Raw genomic sequence first — 22,996 nt, 5'->3', positions numbered from 1 at the left:
CTCCTCCTCCCCCCTCCCCTCCTCCCCCTCCTCCTCCCTCCCCTCCTCCCCCTCCTCCTCCCTCCCCTCCTCCCCCTCCTCCTCCCCCTCCCTCCCCTCCTCCCCCTCCCTCCCCTCCTCCCCCTCCTCCTCCCTCCCCTCCTCCCCCTCCTCCTCCCTCCCCTCCTCCCCCTCCTCCTCCCCCTCCTCCTCCCTCCCCTCCTCCCCCCTCCCCTCCTCCCTCCCCTCCTCCCCCCTCCCCTCCTCCCCCTCCTCCTCCCTCCCCTCCTCCCTCCTCCCTCCTCCCCCTCCCTTCCTCCCCCTCCTCCCCCTCCCTTCCTCCCCCTCCTCCCCCTCCCTTCCTCCCCCTCCCTTCCTCCCCCTCCCCTCCCTTCCTCCCCCTCCTCCCCTCCCTTCCTCCCCCGGTCCCCTCCCTTCCTCCCCCGGTCCCCTGAGGGAGCGGAGGGAGACAGACAGAGACGGTCCCAGCCCCGAGAGCAGCGCCCATAGTGGGCGGTGACCCCAACAGCTCGCCCATCCTTCCACACTCGGAAGCGAGATCCAGGGAGGGAAGAAAGAAGGTGAGCCGCTCTCCCTTCCCACCTCCCAGTTGGCTCAGGACCCCGGAGGACTCGGGACAAATGGAGGAACTGCCCCAACCCGGGAGTTACGGTGTTACCCAGGACGGCCGCGTGTTTTTCGTAGAGTTGAGTATTTGTTACTGTGCAGCCGCCTCCTTTGAAGTCGCAACAAGAATAGCACTGGTTTATTCATAACTTCCACACACATTCATTCTTTGGTTTGGTTTTGCAGCGATTTGACCCGTTCCACCACCTGGCTTCATCCCGGGACGGGACAAGCGCTCCGGACCGGACACCGGCGCCGCCCAGGTAAGCAATGGTAGCAAATGTGTTGACGTGCTAATTAAAAAGTTGCAATTGTTCGTCGCAACTTTCAAATATGTTGTATTTCTTTATATATTGAACCGCAGGACTACCTCGTGGGTGGGAGCAAGGATTCACCTTTGAAGGCGCCACCTATTTCATTAAGTGAGTGAAAATGCCTTAATTTAACCCAGACTCTCCCAGGTCAGAGTTTCTCCCGTCAAGAATGTTTTTGTTCTCAGTGTCTCTCTTTGATAAGATTTTGTCCTGTAATATTTTAGCCTCGGCTAGCTATTTGACTTTGGAGTGCATCACAGTTGATCTCAATCCTGATGTTGACATTTGGGGACTTTTCCAGGAAGGGTCAGAACTGGGAATGGAAAGAATTAACCTGACTATAATGGCTAATCCTTTGCTTCACTTGCCTGTTGAGTTTTGCGAACTGCCCCCAGGATTTATGTGGTAAGGTGTTCAGTACTTCCCATTCGCCCTTTCGGGAGTGAGATCCCAGTTTATTTACAGGCTGTCCAATGTCGAATAGTGAAGTGCTGGTCTATGTAACTTGGACACACACTGAGTATGGCAGATCCTTTTGTCATTGCAGGTAAAAGTGGGAAGGAAATATTCGAAGAAAAATATTCGATTGAACTCTCACTGCAGACAGAAGTACCTCTCTTTTAAAAAAAACTAATTATTTAAAAGCATCAGCAATTCCGGTGTAGTGTGTTGTGTCATGTATTTGCTACAAGTAGGATGCCTTTGAACCTTGGCTGTGTTTATTCTTGATTGGCCAGTGTTTGAGAGGGACCAAGTTTGGTTTTGCATTTTACCTGTAATAGTCAAGCACTCAATTCCATTTGGCTATACTTCATTTAAATTGACTTTGGGATCTTTAGTTAGGGACAAAAGGGTATGAGGACAGGCTTGTGTTCCTCCTTGAGCACACAAGATTGGGTGGTGGGCTGGAGGGCGACTTCATTGTTTGATATGATGAATGTTGACATGGCCATGTGTTTTCTGTGGAGGGGGGTGGTCCTGATCAAAGGAAGACAGTCCTCAAGATGGGAAACATCCTTACTCAAAAAATATCTCTTTTTGCCATTCAAATTCTTTGAAGCAGTGGGCAATATTTTAAGTGTATGGAACCAGAGAATGGCGGTTGCAAATCAGCTGTGAAGTAATGTGACGGTGGAACAGGTTTGAGGGGTTGAATGTTCTCCGTGTGTTTTTTGTCTCGTTCATTCTGATACTTGATTTGCTATTGTATATTCTTTGATGTTTCAGCTATAGGTTGTGGAGACAGTTGGAGCCGGGCTTCCAGTGATATTATCAAGAACATTTCCATTTTAGATGGTTTTTCAGGGGTTGGAAGGTAGTCCTGCTGCTCACACAATAGGAGCGTGATTGATTTGCACAGTAGCTTTAATGGGTTATGTTTCTTTTGAACAGGGGATTGCATATCAATGTATCTGTGTCTGAGCTCTAATCCATGTGCTGTAATGTCTGGCTCTGGCTCATTAGTTTCTTGAGATTTGCCACATAGATTGTGCAACTTTAAAACTATTTATAGAGAAAAAAATCCCTCAGCTAGAGACAGAGATTTGTGTAATTAAAGCTTTGCTTAAGAAACACTTGGCTATTCTCAGTTAAACCTTTTTGATGTTTGTTTGTTGTACAAATGAAAGAACCTGAACAAATTCTTCACCCCCCCCCCCCCCCCAAGCCTGCTGAATAGATTGCATAATTTTTTGTAGAATCAATTATTCTATTTAACATTCATTTTTCCTATATGTGTTGAAAAATTATACAATTAATAGTTTAATTTGCACTATTGTACTGTGGTTTAAAAATACTTTTAAGTGGAAATGACTTGCAAAGACTAGTCATGGTGCTTTCAACATAGTTGGATCATTGGTACTTTGTGAATTAGTGCTATGAGTGTTAGGTGGAGAAGAGAGGTTGGTCAGAGTGAGTGGTTATTGGTGGGTTTGGATGTAGTATTGGGTTGGGGACCAGAGATGATTGGGTGTGGGTTGGTCAGAATGAGTTCAGATGTAGAATTGGGAAGGGGGATGAAGGATGGCTGGGATGTGGGTTTTCATGAGTCTGATAGGAGATAGCTGGTATATTAGGACTTAGTGACTTGGGATCCCAGATAGTGGGGATTCTGGTACCCAGGACAGAGGGATTGCTGGGAATGATCTCTGATTGTCTGGAATTTCCTGCATTGAAGGAAGAATGCAATCCTTGTCCATGTACATGGCTAGGTTGTTGCCCACCATTCTGGGAGGAGAGAGAATGTATTATTCTGTGTCTAGCAGTCAGCATTGAAGCACTTGAACTCACCCCATCTCATGACCTTCTACGTGCGCCAACCTTCCTCTATTTTCCAAGACGTTTAGACTGCAGTACCTCTCTGAAGATAACACACAGTTAAACCGCACCACCCACAATATGCCAGTGCATCTGTGGTGCTCAAGACATCTCAGTTGGGTGGGTGAGGGCTTGGCAACGCTGGAACAGTCTGTATGAAATTTTGGTTCATTGTGGGAGAGGTAGGGATTGTCGGGTCATGTTTCAGTCAGGGAGGGGGAGCTAGATAACTGAAGGAAAAATATTAAATATTTTCAGAAGTGTAGGAAATGCCTGCCATGATGTGGTGAAGAATTTAACAGCAGCAAGAACAGGCCATTCCCTTACAGTGCATTTAGAGAGGCAGGAGAAAATAGTCCCAGGCCAAGTTTTGTGTGCAGACATCTCATAAAGAAGCAAGTTCTTGCAATGCTCATTCTCATTGTCCCCTGCACGCCAACTTGTGACCCATGTCCAACTAAATTCCCCTGTCCCATGTGCCTATCTGTCTACCAAGCTGGCTTAACACCCCACCCCTGACGGTTGAAAACAGGAGTTTGTGGCCTTTCCTTATGTAAGGCCCATTCCCTGTTCACACGATGTCTCGGACCATGTGTGTTACTGAGTTTCCCAAAGATGGGCTCTCAAACAAGATATTTATTGGCCTGTCCTGAATCAGTTGTAGAGTCAGAGAGTCATGGAATTGTACAGTATAGTTACAGGCCCTTCGGCCCACATCATCCATGCTGACCATACTACCCCAGTCCCATTTGCCTGCATTAGGCTCGTATCCCTCCACTTCTTTCCTATCCAAGTAACTGTTCAAATGCCTTTTAAACGCCATAATAATATTCACCTCTACCACGTCCTCTGGCAGTTCGCTCCATATGCCCACTGTCCTCTGTCTGGAAAAAGTTGCCCCTCAAATCTCTGCTTGTTTCGTTGCGACTTAATTTTTTTTATTTACAGTGTGGTAACAGGCTCTTCCGGCCCAACGAGTCCGTGCCGCCTATTTTAAACCCAAATTAACCCACCTGTACGTCTTTGCAATGTGGGAGGAAACCGGAGCACCTGGAGGAAACCCATGCAGACACGGGAGAACGTACAAACTCCTTACAGACAGCGACGGGAATCGAACCCCGATCGCTGGCGCTGTGATAGCGTCACGCTACCCACTACGCTACCGTGACACCCCAACTGGCACCTTTCAATGTATTGGTGTTGTAATCTAATCGCACACTTTTCAGATGCAAAACACCCCAAAGTCAGTTTGAGTGTGACACTGCTGTGCTGTGGGAAATGGGACTTCACAGCAACTGGGCACAGCTGTGAGATCTCCTCCGAGCCCCATTTTACAAACTTACTGTTGTGCTGTTGTACTTATTGTATGAGGAGGGATAGAGAAAGGGAACAAGGCTGACAGCTGATCGTTGAAACTGATGCTTGCGCTTTGGAGGCAAGAGCTGTGAACTGCTAGCTACGCTATGATGCCTCAACCCTTTATTTTTTCTGCCTCTCCAGCATCTTATACAGAGTTGACCTTGTAGCGGTCTATGGGTGTTTAATGATGTAGAGAATCCAGGCTAGGGCAAGGGCACCAAATTCAGGTGTGCAGCAACACTGTCATCCTCACGTGTAGAGGGAGTATTGTCAGCTTATTAAAAATCTCACAGGCAGCAATATGAATGCTCCTCCCTTGGCTGTAACCTTCTCCATACCGGTTGATAGACGACTCAGTCCAACACGGAAAGGGGGTTTATTGGTGCCACAGCCCAAATGATGAGGGGAGATCAATGTATCCGCTGGACTTGGATTGTCACCCTGTGGAACATCCAGAACTTGGAGCTGGAGATCTGGCATCCATTCACTGGGGCTTTCTGAAGTGGGGTTCGAACCCTCCATGACTCCAGTCTGTCTCCAAGGCAGGAATGCCTCCTCTAGTCCAGTGACTCGCGCTTGGTGAGATGGTGGCAGCTGACAGTGTTTGAATGCAGGGTACTCAATCAATTTTAAGATATCTTTAGATGTTGTGATGGGAACCTGGTGTTCTGAAAGAAATAGGTCAGATTAAAGTACTTTCTTCGTCTCAACCTCTGTTGTACCTAAAAACTATAGTTTATTAAATGGAGTACAGAAACATCTGTGGAGGGTATGGGATCGGATGATCAGACTGAGTGACAGAATCTTGTTCTGTTTTTGTGTATCTATGACTTGGGTCACTGTGCATCCACAGAACAATATGTTTGATTAAGTTCATCAGCACTGGTTTAAATTTCCTTACGTACATTGTGTGGAATTTGTGAGCTCTGTCTCTGTCCCTTGGTTCTAACCATTGCTTGTTGAAGGCAATGCTGGCGGGATTAAGGCACACTTTATTTTGGTGCTTTCAATCAAATGGCAATAAATTGGTGCTTAAACAACGTGTCACAGACATGACAGGTGATTGTCGAATCAAGAGCTGTGAGCTACTAACTATGTTATGCCTCAACCCCTTACTTGCTCTGCCCCTCCAGCACTCGATACAAATGGGCTTAATGGCCTCCTTATGTGTTGGAATAAGTAAGATCGTGAACTGTACAGTATTCAGCAATGCTGAATGATCTTTCTTGGGGATGTTGGGGAGGATGAAAGAGGTATGAGAGGCTGTGTCTATTATACACAGTGGATTTAAATTATGAATGTTTCTCATTACATTTGGAAAACTTGATTTTGGTTTGGTGGGGGGGGGGCGAGGAACGAAGGCAACAAAGAGATTTTACTTTGAATGTCAACTGACTCAAAACTCCTAAGGTTGCCATGGTGATCTCTGTCTGTGCCTGGTCTTGTCTCCTTGTTACACAGGTGGTGGTGTGCAGGTTGAACAGCTTGTAGTGAAGTCCTGTAGCAGGTGATGCCAGTGATGGCTGGTCACTCCTGGTGTTAGGTAGCTGGGATTTTCATCGAAGAGCATTTCAAAGAAAAAGCATTTAAATTTAATAGTGAATAGCAGAGTGGGATCAATGCTCACTATTGTGGACAGCATCGTGTTGCAATGGTTAGTGCTGCTGCCTCACAGCTCCAGCGACCTGGGTTTGATCCTGGTCTTGGGTGCTATCTGTGTGGCGTTTGCATGTTTTCCTGTGACTGTGTGGGTTTCTCCCAAGTGCTCCAGTTTCTTCCCATATCCTGAAGATGAGCTCGTTGATATTGCAAATTACTGTGAGTGTGGGTGGGTGGGAGGAGAGTCTGGGTGGAGTCGATGAATGTGTGATTAGGGAAATAAGTGAGGGGATGGGATTGATGAGAGTGAGAGCTGCAAAGACTCGATGGGACAAATGGCCTCCAATGTCATGGGAAACATGAGATATAAAGGACTGTATGACCTGCTCTTGCATCTAGTTCTTACGAGATTTCTGCAAACAGACTTTGAATTTCTAAAGAATTGGAACGGGTTGTGATGAGACAAGAGAACACCCAAATAAGAGCAACGAGGCCTGGCAACGCTTCAGGGCTGATGTAGGGACACCCGATTTGGGAGATCAGTCTCCAGAACACTGCCGTAAGCAACCCAGGCAGCAAATCATTGAGACGTTAAACATAAGACAGGCAGGTTTGGCTGTGGGTTGTGTAGATGTGGATGCATTTGTTCGTATTCAACGGGGGTTCTGTCTCTTTTCAATGTGCTTTGTGACAGTGAAACTACAGGGGGTGTAGTAACACCTTCCCATCACAACATCTAAAGATATCTTAAAATTGATTGAGTGCCCCCCTTATTCTTCTAACCTCCAGCGAGTACAGGCCCAGAGCCATCAGACGCTCTGCACACATTAATCCTTTCATCCCTGGGATCATTTTCGTAAACCTCCTCTGGACCCTCTCCAACGCCAGCATATCCTTCCTTAGATATGGGGCCCAAAATCTTGGGTGGCATGAACAGTTGAATTCTCCCACTTTAGGTAATTTCGCCCCCCCCCCCCCCCCCCAACCACCACCCTCCCCCCCAACCACCATGCTTCTCTTCTTCCCTTTCCTAGCCTCTTTTTCTACTTTTTTGTTCCCTTTCTCTCCTTACCTTCCACCTATCTTCTGGTGGATCTGCTCTCCCTTCCTCCCCCGCACCTCCCTATCACTACCTCTTGCCTGCATCTACCTATCACCAACTTGTGCCCACCCCGCCTCCCCTCTTTTGTCCACCTATCACTGCTCTGCTTTTCCCTCCTATATATTGGGCTTCCCCTTTTCCTATCTTCAGTCCTGAAGAAGGGTCCTGACCTGAAAAGTTGACCGCCTGCTTTTCTCCACAGATGTTGCCTGGCCTGCTGAGTTGCTCCAGCATCATCGTGTTTTTCAACCAAATTCCAGCATCTGCAGTCCTTTGTTTCTCTTGGTGGGTGTAAATTTTGTTACAAAGGATTTGATACAACACTTGGGCTACTGGTCTTCTTTGGTAAGGAAGGTTTTGCTTGTCAGAGGGAAAGCTCGATTGGTTACTGAGGTGATGAGAATGGGATTCCTCAGCTAAGGAGTCCTATTGAGCAAAAAGTGCCAAACTCTCTTGCACTTTTGAAAAATGAGAGGTTCTCAATGTAACTGCCCTGTGTAATGAATTGACCTGTACGATTGGTATGCAAGACAAGTTTTTCACTGTACCTCCGTACAAGTGACAATAATAAACCAATACCAAAATGTATAAAGTCCTCAGAGGGCTGGGGTAGATGCAAGGCTGTTTCCCTTGGCTGTAACTTGGTCCCTGTTCTCAAGGAAAACAGGTTGGCCATGTTGTATGGAGCAAGCATTTCTTTTCTCTCTCAGGGTTTTGAGTTTCTGGAATATTCTGCCACAGGGTTGTGGACGTGCAGTCGTTTTGTAGTTTAAAGGCTGATTTTTTTTTGGACACCAAGTGATACAAGGCAAGTGGAACTGAGGCAGAAGACCTTATTGAGAGTTGGCTTGGGATAGGGCTGAGGCTACTGTTGCTCCTATTACTTGTGTTCTCCTGTTTGCTTTCATACATTTGAGAGGCTGCCAAAATATTTGAAGAGGTGCAGTTGAAAGCAATAGAGAGTGAGGGCTGGGACTCTAATCTTGTTCCTGGGTGAAGGAAGCAGACCTGTCTGAACACGATCTGCAGAGACAGGCTGTGCCCTTGACTGGCTCCAGCTTGGTTTATTCTGACATTGAAACCTGTGACTTGAAAGCATACCTGGATAGCAAAATTGTTAGTGTAGCTGGTGAGAGCATCATCTTCACAGTTCTTTCCTGTATACTTGGTCTTTGTGTCAAACTACGGTGCCACCATTGAGCAAGAACCAAACATCCAGAAAATACACGGCAGTCTTTTATTAACTTGGAGTTACAAAGGTTTCGTGATGACAAGATAGAAGGTTCATTCATTGCACTATTTTCCATTGAAAGATATTGAAGTTCAGAGGGACCTTGTTACTTTTGTACACAACTCATTGAAAGTTAAGGTCCAGCAACATCAGACAATTAAGTGGCAAGTGGTATGTCGGCCTTTATTGCAAGAGGATTTGAGTGCAATGGAAGGGATACATTGCTGCAATTATATAGGGCCCCGGAAAGACTGTAACTGGGATATTGTGTACTGGCTGGGCTTCCCCACTCAAAGAAGGATCTCAGCTTTTTGGGTGACAGAAATTTGTCCTTATGGAATTCACAAATCAGTACCCAAAATCCAAGACACCGAATGAAATTTGCTCTCACCCATTTATGTGGGGGAAAATTAAATAAATAACCAGAAAATGCAAGGGAAATGACAAATTTTGTCTAATTTGACTTGGTTCAACCTGCATTTCTTGATGCATGCACAAATAATGTGGTTTTTGTTTAGTATGGTAGGTTCATTTTGCTATTTAGCAGTTGTATTTTCAACTTTACCATATTATTTAACCTCAAGATATCTGAGGCAGAATCAGCAAGTTTAAGTACAAGTTGTAAACTGAAATAGAACATAGAACCGTACAACACAGGAACAGGCCCTTCAGCCTTCTATGTTGTACACATACCTGTACTGACCATGATGCCAATTTAAGCTGCACACCTCTCTGCCATGGCCTGTATTCCTCCATTCCCTGCCTGTTCATGTGCTTGTCTAAATGCCTCTTAAAACGTTGCTATCATATCTGCTTCCACACCACCCTGGCAGTGCATTCAGGCACCTACTACGTAAAAGAAAAACTTGCCAAGCAAATTTCCTTTAAATTTTCTCCCTCTCACCCTGAGCCCTCTAGTATTTGACATTTCCATCCTGGGAAAAAGTCTCTGGCTGTTTACCTTATCTATGCCTCTCATAATTTTACCTACGCGTATCAGGTCACCCCTCAGCCTTCGATGTTCCAGAGAAAACAATCCAAGTTTGTCCAACCTCTCCTTATTGCTAATATTTGCTAATCCAGGCAGCATCCTTGTGAAACTCTTTTGTTTGCAACCTCTTCAAAGCCGCCTTCTAATGCGGCGACCAGAACACACAATACTCCAGTTGTGACCTGACCAAAGTTTTATTCAGCTGCAACGTAACTTTATGACTCCTATACTTAGCATCCCGACCGACGAAGGCAAGTATGCCGTACGCTTTCTTTACCACCCTAACATACATCTTTGCCACTTTTAGTGAGAAATGGACTTTCACCCTGACTTGCAATAAGTAGCCACTGTTATTTGTTATGAGTTATATCATTAAACTGTCTTATTTGGTATGCATTTAAAAGTGTATGTCTCTTGTTACGTGCCAGCAACAATAGAAACACAACGAGCCAAGTATAAGTGTCAGAAACTATTTTATTAATAGTTTCTTATTAATGTAATAATAAGAAAAGTAAAAACGTTAGATATTAAACATTGACCCCTCAAATATAAACTCTATGTGTGTCTGTCAATGGGAAATGGGGTTTTGTGTTAAAACTCTCTGTATCATAACTTTGTTTCTAGGAATGCAATCCCTTCATAATGTGGGGGTTGCTGCTACTTTGCAAAAGAGGGAGTGTAATGAAGATTAAGTCCTGGGGTGGTGGGTTTGATATGAAGTTGGAATTAAGTACACTGAGCCAATATAGTATTGAGTTTTGAAGAATGAGAGGTGATCTTATTGAATGATACAAAACTTGTATGAAGTTTGAAAGATGTAGGTTATGTTTCCCCTGGTGGGGGTCTCTAGAACCAGGCGTCACAGTTTGTCTGATGGTCTCTGGCCATGCAGGACAGAGATGAGAAGAAATATCTTCACTCAGGTGGTAACGAATCTTTGGAATTCTCAGCTTAAGATTGCTATGGAGGATCAGTTGCTGAGTATATTCAAGAAATTAGGAGATGTTGTTGATAATGAAGAAGGTTATTGTAGTTTACAGGGGGATCTTGATCAGTTAGGGAAGTGGGCCAAGGAGTGGCAAATGAACTTCAATATAGATAAGTGTGAGCTGATGCATTTTGGAAAGTCAAACCAGCGTAGGACTTATACTGTGAATAGTAGGGCATTAGGGGGTGTAATGGAACAGAGGGACCTAGGAGTACAAGTACATAGTTCGTCAAAAGCGGGTGGTGAAAAGGGATATAGCGTGCTGGGCTCCATCAGTCAGGGCACTGGGTATAGGAGTTGGAACATTATGTTGCAGTTGTATAAGTCATTGGTGAGGCTGCACTTGGAGTACTGTGTAGAGTTTTGGTCACCCTGTTGTAGGAAAGACATGGTTAAACTGGAAAGAGTGCAGAAAAGATTTACAAGGATGTTGCCAGGGCTAGAGGGCCTGAGTGAAAGGGAGAGGTTGGACAGACTAGATCTTTACTCCCTGGAACGTAGGAAAATGAGGGGTGACCTTATAGAAGTGTTCAAGTTATGAGAGGCAGAGATAAGGTGGATGGTGGCAGTCTTTTCCCCAGGGTAAAGGAGTCCAAAGCTAGGGGGCGTAGGTTTAGGGTGAGAGGGGAAAGATTTAAAAGGGACCTGAGAGATAACTTTTCCACACGGAGGGTGGTGAGTACATGGAACGAGCTGCTGGAGGAAGTGGTTGAGGCTGGTACAATAGTATCATTTAAGAAGCACTTGGCTAGGTACATGGAGGGGATGGGGCTTGGAGAGATATGGACCGAATGCAGGAAATTGGGACTAGCTGGGCGGGCACTGTGGTCGACATGGACTGGTTGGGCCGAAGGGCCTGTATCCGTGCTGTATTGCTCTATGACTCTTTGACTGAGATTGATAAATATTTTGGATATTATTGCGAAACAAGGGATATTGGGTTAGTGCAAGAAAGCGGCACTGAGGTAAAAGGTCAACCGTGATCTTATTGAGTAGGGAGCTGGCACAAAGCACTGAATAGCCTCACCCTCTCCTCTCTCCACAGACGCTGCCTGACCTGATGAGTGTTTCCAGCATTTTATGTTTTTATTTCAGATTTCCACCATTTGCAGTTCTTTAATTTTGTTCTTGTTTCTTGTTATCTTGTTTGCAAGCTGGAAATTGTTTTCAAGCTGTAGCCACTTTATTCTTCCAAAAATGTAGTTCTAGATACCTTTTAATGATATTTCACTTCTGTCACTGCTGGTTGTTCAATACAATCCAGCAATCTGAAGAGAAATAACCCTCTGGCAGAATGCAATATTTTCGTTAAATTGCAAAAATGTGAAGATGTTGGAGGTTATTTTGTGTCAAGATTGAGGACTGATTGGAAAAGTGTGGTGTGTTCTTTCCTTTTCTTAAAGGACCAGTTGGATTGATTGAACAGGGTCATTCTGGTTCAACTGCTTCTGAAACACTGGTTGATTAAATTCACAATGGGTTACTCGGTTTAATAACTTTATTGAACAGTGCTGAGAGAATTTAAAAGTTAACCTCAATTTCTGGGATCAGGGTTACAGTGCTTTTCACCAGCACTTTTCATGTCGTTCTATTAAGTCAGCAAATCTATTGTTGGTAGATATACAACTTGCATAGTTATCTGGCTAACCTCGTTTCAGCTAGAAATCCAAAGAGTGGAGCCTGCGGTCTCACAGCTCCTGCAGTTGGATTCAGTCCTGACCTCCAGTGCTGTCTGTGTGGAGTTTGCATGTTCTCCCTGTGACAGATACGATATCTTTATCAGTCACATGTACATCGGAACACACAGTGAAATGCATCTTTTGCGTCAAGTGTTCTGGGGGCAGCCCGCAAGCGTCACCACACTTCCAGTGCCAACGTAGCATGCCCACAACTTCCTAACCCGTAGGTCTTTGGAATATGGGAGGAAACCGGAGCATCTGGAGGAAACCCACGCAGACATGGAAGACATACAAACTCCTTGCAGACAGCGGCTTACAGACTCCTTACAGATAGAATGGGTTTCCTCTAGGTGCTCTGGTTTCCTTCGACTTTTCAAAGTTGTGCAGGTTGGTAGGTTGACCCAGTGTGGGGGAGTGAGAATTTGAGGGTGGGGGGGGAGGGGACTTGATGGAGTGTGGGGGAGAATAGGTTACAGGAAAATTAGTGGGACGGTGGAACTGCTCTGTGACCGGGGAAATGAGCAGCAGTACTTGGTGAATAAATGGTCCCAGGTCATACCTGGCTTTTGGTTCTCATTGAAGCTTTCTCTGTCATTCTGCCCTTGTGGGGAGGGATAGCCCCTTGACTTCATGGTCAGAATCGGATTCCAATGTAGGCTCAATAATGGAAAAGACTCTTCGATCTCCCTCCTCCTGATGGGCTTCACTTTGTGTTTAGTGTGTTCGTGGATGTATGATCTGAGCTATTGAGATGCAAGTCCAAAGGGTAAGGATTACCACGTGCCCTCCATCCCACACAGAACCATTCGTATGTCACTACATCGATTAAACTTCTAAATTATGATATTGTTTCTCTCCTTTTTGTTATTTCCATCTCTTCTTTTCTCCTCCTCTCTTTTCTCTGTCTCTCTATTACTTCTCTCTCGCTCTTGCTCGCTCTCTTTCCCGCTCTCTTCCAATTTGGATATATATGTCTGCTCTTGCGTTCCTCTACCACCAGGGAGAGCCATGGCTTCATTAAACTCTAGTCAGTGGTAAGAACACAGGAACTACTGCCAAACTCATGACAGTCAAAGGTCTTACTGCTAAGACCCTTCCTAAATTGTGGGATGGGCATAAAATAATTATAAGAAGGTTTCAGACAAGATGGAGAAAATTGCAGGAATGTAATATTTACTTTTATTCATTGTGGTAATTTGCAAAAATCAGCAAACATTTGTTTCAGGAGGGAAGCAACTTAATCTACATGAACGCTTTACATAATATTTTCCCCCTGTCCTTATTGTCCATGTGCACTGCTGCAGCAGATCAACTGCTTTGCAAAAAAGCAAGAGAGCCAGCAACACAGTAAGTGCACTTACACTGCGGTGCTGAAATTACAGATAACACAGTTAAAGAGCGTCGAGGGAGGTTGTTCAGCCTGTTGTACCTGTTCTGTGGTTATGTGGGTTCTTTTTCCAGGTACTATTTTCCCTTTAAATTGAATCCATTCCCACCACCCTGTCAGGTACCAGAGGGTGCACATTTAAGGTTAGAGGGGGTAGGTTCAGAACAGACGTGAGGGGTATGTTTTTTTACTCAGTGGCATTGCCTGATAGGGTGGTGGAGGCAAATTCATTGGGGGCTTTTAAGAGGGGCTTGGATGGGCACATGAATGAGAGGAAAATAGAGGGAGATAGGCATTCTGTAGGTAGGAGGGAATAGATATGTCGGCACAACGTTGTGGGCTGAAGGGCCTGTTCTGTGCTGTACTGTTCTATGTTCCAGATTGCAATAACTCATGTAACTTGAGAGAAAATGTTTCCTTGCATCACCTTGGCTTGTTTTGTCCATCACCGATCTCCGTCCTCTGATTACAGTGCCCATTGTTCATACAACTTAAGGTGCCTCTGATGTAACATGGCACAGAGCACAAATCTTAGTACCCAAATGACTTCAAGCCAAAGAAGTAGATGCAAAACATTGCAATTGGTTCCACAGAAAGTGACTAAATTGCATCATCTGGTGAAAGATCATCAACCTGAAACATTAACTCAGTTCTGATTCTCCGGATGCTGCCTGCCCTGCTGACTATTTCTGGCACTCATCATTTTATTTCGGGAAATTGTGTGGGGTACTGCGCACTCCCAGCGTGGAGTTTTGCGCGCTTACTGCGCGGAGTGACGTGCTGGTTGGTAGGTTAATTGGCAGGCTTCAAGTTACCCCTAGTGTTAGTGTGGGTAGGAGGAGAATCGAGGTGGAGTTGGTGGGCGTGTGAGAGTGAATAGGTTACAGAGAAACAGATGAGGGAATTGGATTGATGAGGTTGTTCTGGGATCTGGCATGGGCTTGATGGGCCGAATGGCTTCCTTCTATGCTGTTCATATTATAGTATGAAATAATATAAATGTTGTGGAAATGGGAGGGAGGGATGGAGATGAATTCCATGCAGTGACTGGTTGGTTGGCTTCTTTGTCCTGGAATGGTGGATTCCAGGGGAATGCCCAACCACTCCTGTGGTTATTAGTTTTGTTGGTCTCGGGGAATTGTTAATAACAGCGGTTTGATCCACCAGCCAGCTGACAGAATAGTGTCGGGCCTGTGGCCTCTCAGCATGCTGCTGGCACACTTGGCACCTGCAGTCATTTGTGGTTTTGTGGCTGATGAGAAAATGTTGGTTTTCGTTTAAAAAGGAAAATCACTTTCCCGGAACATGATGGGAATCAGTGGGGGAGACCTTGTACTGAAGACATTCTGGGAGTTTGTTTATGATGCTTAAAAAAAAATTGATGGAGGTTATTCTATTGGTGTTGGTTCTTTCTGTGAAAGACCTGTCCAATTAGCAAATGTTTTCCAGATGAAAAGTCTCGACCCAAAATGTCAACTGTCCATTTCCCTCCACAGATGCTGCCTGACCCGCTGAGTTCCTCCAGATGCTTGTTGTTTGCAGCAACCGTTTTCCCTTTAATAATAAATCCATTTCCCTGTTTGTTAGCTATTGTTGGATCCCCCCTCCTCCCGTCTCCCCCCTCCTCCCGTCTCCCGCCCCCCACCTCTCTCTCTCCCCCCCCCCCACCCCCACACTCACACTGTGTGAGTGCGTCAGGTTGTGATGGATATATTTTTTGACACAGGTTCCTGTGTGTGTTCTTTTCACCACCCAAGCATAGAATGAACAGAGGGAAAGGGACATCCATTCAATTCATTACGTAATGCACCCTTGGCTAAGGGAACAGAATATATCACCTTGCTGTGTCAGAACTCTGGACCTCCTCAATAGATTTATGGTAGTGAGTGCCTTCAGCACACTGCAGTTCATGGTGAGGGAAGGGCAGTAAACACTAGCTGGGCCCAATAGATTCAGAAAGAATAAATCTTCCCAACGATTTGTAGTACCAACACCCTAGGGTGGAAACACAAGAGACTGCAGATGCTGAAATCTGGAGCAACACACAAAATGCTGGAGGAACTCAGCGGGTCAGGCAGCCTCTGTGGAGGGAAATGGACAGTTTCGGGTGCAGCCCTTCATCTGGTCTCCCTTCACCAACCTCAAACCAACCCCCATGCCTAGGGTGGGGGTTGGTTGTGAAGTTGGTAGAGGAGAGGGGAAGAGATACAAAAGTGTGACCAGCACTCGGATAACTCAGGAGAGGTTCAGTCCAACACTAGAAGAAAAACTTGCTGTTACTTTCACAAAGCACTCTATGATTAGCAAGGAATTTAATAACGTAGCAGTCAATTTGCACACAAACAGTGTAGTGAGCACCTGTTCATGTCCCTACCAATGGTAGTGTTGCAGTTTGCTTGTCACGGGCCAGCCAGGCGGTTCTGGTAAAGATGGGCAGTTAACAAGGTCACTAGATGAGTGATTGATTGTTGTTGCAGAGATGAGATAATTATCTCCCCTCCTCCTCTTGACCGCACCCAAAAACTGCCCTTTGGACCAGACCCAACAATGATTCCAAGTACCCCGTGTGACACTGTGGAAAACGTAAGTTGCTGGAGGATACATTTTATTTAGATGGATGCTGTAGCATCACAAGAAAATAAGACTTGACCCTTCCTGCATGGTTGGCTGCACTGTTTGTTTTCCAAATTACGCTGTATATTCAAGAAAGATGCATTTCCAAAATTAAACTTAAAAATATTGTCTTCATTAACTCCACCTCCTCCCCCAACTGCCTTTCCCACATGCGGCCCCTTATCATTAGCTGAAGTCCCTACAAACTTTGAACTTCCCTCTGTCTTCACTCACTGGTTCAAGTGGGCAGCTCACCACCCTTCTCCAGGGCACTTAGCTGGGGCATTAGATGCTGGTCTTGCCAGTGATGCCCACATCCTGGGAATGAATTAAAAAAAATCACTGACCTCTCCATTTTTTTTCAAGAGGGTGGATATTTGTTCAGTCCGGTGCTCGTCCTGCTGAAGACGACTCAAGATTGTGCCAGTTTTTTCCGAGTTATCACAGGTCTTTCAGCCTTGAGCCTAATAGCTCTGTTCTGCAATAAGATCATGCCTGATCCGTAACCTAGCTCCACATCCCTTTGTACTTTGATTCCCTTACTGCTCAAGAATCTATTGATCTCATTCAATGGATTTGGCATCTACAGCCCTCGGGGGCAGAGAATTCTAAAGGTTCACAACTCAACCCTGAATGACTTTGAGGAGTTAAACACGGCACTTGTTTGGCGTACAATCCGGAAGCAATTGAGTTTCCTGTAATCCGATAGTGGCGTCTGCATTATCGGCCAGTACCGACCAATGGGACACACCCAAACATGCGGTCTGACTGATGGGGACAGAGCAGTGAAGAGCAGGCACGACAGCATCCCAAATTTCTGTGGGCTTGTTGTATCACCCGCATCAGGCACAGCATGAAGCTATGAGTTCTGTCAGGGACTGGGAGGGCTACTGTTTGTCAAACACCAACCAGCATGTATTTTTCCAACTTCCCACCTGCATAAGCATTAGGAGAGTGAGAACAATAATCCAGCTGCTTTAGTTTGTGATTGCACTGTTAGTATTTTTCCCCTGTACGGAAGTGGACGGTCATGCATTTTGAAAGAAGGAATAAAGGTATAGACTATTTTCTAAATGGGGAGTGAATTCAGAAATCAGAGGTGCAAAGGGACTTGGGAGTCCTAGAGCAGGATTCCCTAAAGGTTAACTTGCAGGTTGAGTCGTTGGTAAGGAAGGCAAATGCAATGTTAGCATTCATTTCGAGAGGACTAGAATATAAAAGCAAGGATGTAATGCTGAGGCTTCCTAAGGTGTTGGTCAGATCACATTTGTATTGTGAGCATTTTTGGGCCCCATAGCTAAGGAAGGATGTGCTGGTGTTGGAGAGGGTCCAGAGGAGGTTGACAAGAATGATCCAGGGAATGAAAGGTTTAATGTATGAGGAGCATTTGGCTCTGGGCCTGTACTCACTGGAGTTTAGAAGGATGAGGGGGGATCTCATTGAAACATACTGGATACTGAAAGGCCTGGATAGAGTGGACGTGGAGAGGATGTTTCCAGTAGCGTGAGCGTCTAGGACCAGAAGGGCATCCCTTTAGAACAGAGATGAGGAGGAATTTCTTTAGCCAGAGGGTGGTGAATCTGTGGAATTCTTTGCCAGAGACAGCTGTGAAGGCTGTCATTGGGTATATTTAAAGAGAAGGTCGATAGTTTCTTGATTAGTAAGGGCATCAAAGGTCACGGGGAGAAGGCAGGGGAATGGGGTTGAGAGGGAAAAATAAATCTGCCATGATTGAATGGCGGAGCAGACTCGATAGGCTGAATGGCCTAATTCTGCTCCTATGTCTTATGGTCTTAGAAGATTGTCGGGCTGAAGGAGGTTACAGAGGTAGGGCGGGGTGAAGCCAGTGAGGCATTTGAAATCCAGGGCAAGTTTAAAAGTGAGAGCTTTACTGGGGATGCGAGATAAACAGTGATGGGAAGTGACCAGTGTTGGTGAATCACAGAGCACCTGAAACCAGTGGTGGCCCTTGGGGAAGGTTTACAGTCATCAGCCATCAGTGCTGTACTGCAGTATTTAACAGGGACCTTTTGGGATTTCCAGTGTGGTTATGATGAAGTCACTGTTCAACTCTCACTGTAACCCAGGTCGCTTACACACCTGGAACAGCTCAGGGTCTCAATTCATCACTGATATTCTCCTCTCTTTACATTTTTCTTTCTTTTCCCCTTGATCTTTTTCACAATCCTTCTTTTCTTTCTTTGTTTTCCAGTTTCTCTTTCTCCCTCTCCTCTTTCCCTTATCTCTCATTTTCCTTTCAGTTTCTTTATTCTTTGTTGCTTAGAACTGTGGGTTCTGTCCTCACTTCATTATTTTGGTTTTGCCCTAATGTTTTCACCAGGACATCAGGCCACCTTCATATCCCGTGTTCTCTCGCGCTCCCCCTCTTTCTTGCGCGCGCTCCCCCCCCCACCTCGTGCTCTCTCCATGTTTTTGCCTCATTCTTAGCATTTCTCTCTCTCTCCATCACTGTGGGTGTACGTGCATGTGTCACTCTGTGTTCTTGCTCACTTTGTGTGATGCCGCTCACTCAGTGCGCACGTGTGTGTCTTTCCCTCTAAAATTAAATTTTTAAATTTAAATTTTTAAAATTTTATTTACAGCATGGTAACAGGCCCCTTCGGCCCAACGAATCCGCGCCGCCCATTTTAAAACCCCAAATTAACCTACCCGTACGTCTTTTGAATGTGGGAGGAAACCAGAGCACCCAGAGGAAACCGACGCAGACACGGGAGAATGTACAAACTCCTTACAGACAGCGACGGGAATCGAACCCAGATCGCTGGCACTGTAATAGCGTCACGCTAACCACTATGCTACTGTGCATTTGCACGCGCAAGTGTGTGTGTGTGTGTGTGTGTGTGTGTGTGTTTGTATCACTCTGTGTATCTCCCGCTCTGTGTATCTCCCACTCTGTGTGTGTGTCTGTCTCTCAAGCCGTATATTTGTATCACTTTGTTTGTGCCTCTTATCCTTCACATGTCCCTCAGTCTGTTTCTCTTCCCTTCCCTCTCTCTCTACATCTGCCTCGGATTTCACCCATCCCTCCTCTTCCCCACCTCTCTCTACATTTTGCTGCCGCCCATCGCCCATCCCCCATCCCACTACTGCTCACGTTCATCATTACTGGGGAGGGGGAGCACTTCCAACAATGCTGTAATACTTTCTCCTGACTGTTCTCCGGCTCAATGACTACAGTAGCAAAGATTGATAGATAGCGAAAGGATCCTGACAATTTCAGTAGCTACGAAGGCAGCACAGCTGAATTTTAATGCCCATGAGTAGATGGTGACATTGATTAGTGCATGGGACTAAGAACGGAAACGTATAAAAGATTTGTCTGATTATCAGCACCGTACGTGAAGCTATTATTGAAGAGCAAGTCAAATACTGTGATCTTTCTCAAAGTTTTTTGATTACACTCCAAATGTTTCTCTTAACCTTCATAAGGCTGTACTCCAATTTTGTGTGAGTTTGCTGCCTCGAGGGAGATGATTGAGGGAAGTGGTGAAGATTCTGGGAATGAAGATTAATGTCAAACCCTCTTTTGCAAAGTCCAGTGTATTGACTATCTTGGAAGTGGAATTGGTTTATCATTGTCACATGTACTGAGATACAGATGGAGATCTCCATCTGCCCAGCACTCTCATACCCTTCCCACTGTTTTCCCTTCCCACTTCCCGCCCTCTATTCCATATTTATTCCTCTGCTATCAGGTTCCATCATCTTCAGCCCTTTGTCACTTCCACCTATCACCTCGTAGCTTCTGACATTCCCACTCTCCCTCCTCATCCAGTTGCTCTTCATCCTCCTCACCTGGATAAGACCATAAGACATAGGAGCAGAACTAGACCATTTGACCCATCACCTATCACCTGCCAGATCTTGCTCCACCCCTTTCCTCCACCTTTTTGTACTGGCTATCTCCCCTCTATCTTTCAGTCCAGGTAAAGGGTCTCGACCCGAAATGTTGACTGTCCATTTACCTCCATAGACGCTGCCTGACCCGCTGAGTTCCTCCAGCACTTTGTGTATTGCTCCAGATTCCAGCATCTGTAGTCTCTTGCGCACAGTAGCAGCCATGGAGAATTTCCCAAGCTTCCTCACTCTCAGTAGATTGAATGCGCAGGAATGTGACCACTTTGATCACTTTGCACTAAAATGGACTTTGTTTTGGTTTTGTTCTAATTGTGTTCTTTGTGGTTTTAAAAAAATGTGCATAATTTATGTTTTACTTGTAAATGCCGCTTATCTGATGCTATGTGCCTGTGATGCTGCTGCAAGTAAGTTTTTCATTGCACCTGCGTACACATGTACTTGTGCATAGGACAATAAACTCGACTTTGACTTAACGTCCATTTTTAAAATTAACTGAAGGAATTTGTGTTTGTCCACAAATCATCCCACCCTCTGGGAGGTGTGGGGTCATGGACAGTACTGCTCCACTCCATGTGCCCCCCCCCCCCCCCCCCCCCGCCCCCATATCAGTCGTGAAGTCGCACTCAGTCAGTCATTGTGAGCACAAACTGCATCTTGTGTGGGTATAAATTATTGTTTTAACAAAATACTCAGTCTGAAAAATGTGTTCAGTGGCCATTCAGTGTCGTATCTCCTTTGCATCACTCCTTCCATTCTTTTCTTATGTTTACACACTCCTGCTTTCCATCTTGTCTCCCTCCATGTGGGTGAGGGAGTGTGTCTGTCCTGCTTCTCAGTCTGAATGTCTGCCTGTCTGTTTCTCCTTCCCTTGTGTCTCTGTTCTCTGTTTTTCTCCCTTCCTCTCTCATGTTCTCCCATCCCTCTCTTTGTGTGTGTGTGACCATGCTCTCTCTCCCTTGTGGGTGTGCGCTTCTCATAGTCACTCCTTCCTCAATGCTGTGCACGCTTTTATGTTTATGTTCCTCTGCCTCGCCCTTGCATTTGTGTGTGTTTGTTTATTTTTGTGTCTGTCTTCTCTCTCTCTCATTCTTCTGTTGTGCCTGTGTGCCTCTCCCTCCCTCGCTCCATTGCATGTGTCCCTCTCTCTGACTTTCTTTCTCTTATCTCTTTTCATCTTCCTGGTGCTCCCTCTCGTGCGCTCTCGCTCTCTCTGCCGGATTATCACAATCTGCTGCTCTTTTATTTGTGTTATTTTGCACCTTCCCTGTCTGACGCCTGCTCGTGCCAGCTCTCTCAGATTATGGCATTTAGTTGCTCTTTTATCTGTCTCATTATTTCACGTCTGTGCATTCGTGCTTCTCGCCCCAACTCTCTCTGTCCCTCTTCAACTCTTGGATTATGCGATTGTGTTTCTCCTTTTATATTAGTGTCAGTATTGTGTGCGTGCACTCTTTGCCCCCATTCTCCTGGACGCTGTGTGTCTTTTTCCATGAGCTGTAAGCACTGCTTTCCATGGAGTCGGAGAGAAGCACAAAAGTCAGCCATTAAGTGAGCCAGTGTATCCTTCTGTGCCCGTCAAATGACAGAGGCTTTTGATGAGGTGTGTGTGTTATATGGCTACAATTGTCACACCTTTTGGATGTGCCTCTTCAACAAACAGTTTAGTTATTAATTGGCCTCTTCTGAAGGTATTTACTCATCTGACTATTGCTTAAAACCTGGTAACAGTTACATTGTAAGAACTACCGATGACCTTCACTCGATGCAACGTAAGAATACTCTTACTGAAGTGCCTCCAGCTACCTTGTAGATTTATTGTCTACAAGATTCATTCTCTCCTGATTTTTATTTGAGCCCTGGATTTTCCAGCTTGAGGTTGTGTTCACTGGTGGTGTTATCCAGGTTCGATCCCTTGGGCTGAGTTTTCTGCTCCACCTCAAACCAATTGGTATTTAATAACTTGCCTCCAGCCACTTCCTGATCCCTTCTCTGACTCGAGGGAAAGAGCCAGCATGCTGCTGACTGATTCCTCCCTGAGGAGGCAGTCTGTTAGTGAAACTGTTACCCTGTGGCCATTATCATTGGATTGCAGGAATTATAAACATAGAACAGTACGGCACAATACAGGCCCTTCGGCCCACAATGTTGTAGTGACCTTTAAACCTCGCCTAAGACTATCTAACCCCTTCCTCCTACATAAGCCTCTATCTTAAATTCCTCCATGTACTTATCTAGTAATCTCTTGAATTTGACCAATGTACCTGCCTCCACCACCGCCCCAGGCAGCGCATTCCATGCCCCAACCACTCTCTGGGTAAAAAACCTTCCTCTTATATCTTTCTTGAACTTCCCACCCATTACTTTAAAGCCATGCCCTCTTGTATTTGAGCATTGGTGCCCTGGGAAAGAAGCACTGGCTGTCCACTTTATATATTCCACTTAATATTTTGTACACCTCTATCATGTCTTCTCTCATCCTCCTCTCCAAAGAGTAAAGCCCTAGCTCCCTTAGTCTGTCCTCATAATGCATGCTCTCCAATCCAGGCAGCATCCTGGTAAATCTCCTCTGCACCCTTTCCAACGCTTCCACATCCTTCCTATAATGAGGCGACCAGAACTGGACACAGTGCTCCAAGTGTGGTCTAACCAGAGTTTTATAGAGCTGCATCATTACCTCGCGGCTCTTAAACTCGATCCCTCGACTTATGAAAGCTAACATCCCATAAGCTTTCTTAACTACCCTATCCACCTGTGAGGCAATTTTCAGGGATCTGTGGATATGGACACCCAGATCCCTCTGCTCCTCCACACTACCCAGAACCCTGCCATTAATTTTGTATTCTGCCTTGGAGTTAGTCCTTCCAAACTGTACCACCTCACACTTCTCCGGATTGAACTCCATCTGCCACTTCTAGCCCAGCTCTGCATCCTA

At 45.5% G+C, this 22,996-nt stretch overlaps 1 protein-coding gene across 10 annotated transcripts in view; it reads left to right on the top strand.

Moving 5' to 3' along the window:
* The first annotated feature begins 490 nt into the window (after window positions 1–490).
* The window catches only part of plekha6 (pleckstrin homology domain containing, family A member 6), a 291,418-nt gene continuing 268,912 nt past the window's right edge, over window positions 491–22,996 (top strand). For 6 of the 10 annotated variants that reach the window (XM_052034355.1, XM_052034359.1, XM_052034360.1 and 3 more), the window contains exons 1-3: window positions 492–685; window positions 793–869; window positions 971–1,028. In XM_052034355.1, coding sequence (XP_051890315.1) covers window positions 621–685; window positions 793–869; window positions 971–1,028 — 200 coding nt within the window. In that variant the 5' untranslated portion in view covers window positions 492–620. Of the gene's footprint in view, window positions 686–792; window positions 870–970; window positions 1,029–22,996 lie in introns of all 10 variants that reach the window. The other 4 variants (XM_052034357.1, XM_052034354.1, XM_052034352.1 and 1 more) reach the window with 1 other exon arrangement.

This window comes from Pristis pectinata, chromosome 20 (genome assembly GCF_009764475.1).
Source record: "Pristis pectinata isolate sPriPec2 chromosome 20, sPriPec2.1.pri, whole genome shotgun sequence".
In the NCBI taxonomy this organism is placed as follows: Eukaryota; Metazoa; Chordata; class Chondrichthyes; order Rhinopristiformes; family Pristidae; genus Pristis; species Pristis pectinata.
The sequence above is the reverse complement of the archived record's forward strand: the minus strand, read 5'-3'. Positions and strand labels throughout refer to the sequence as shown.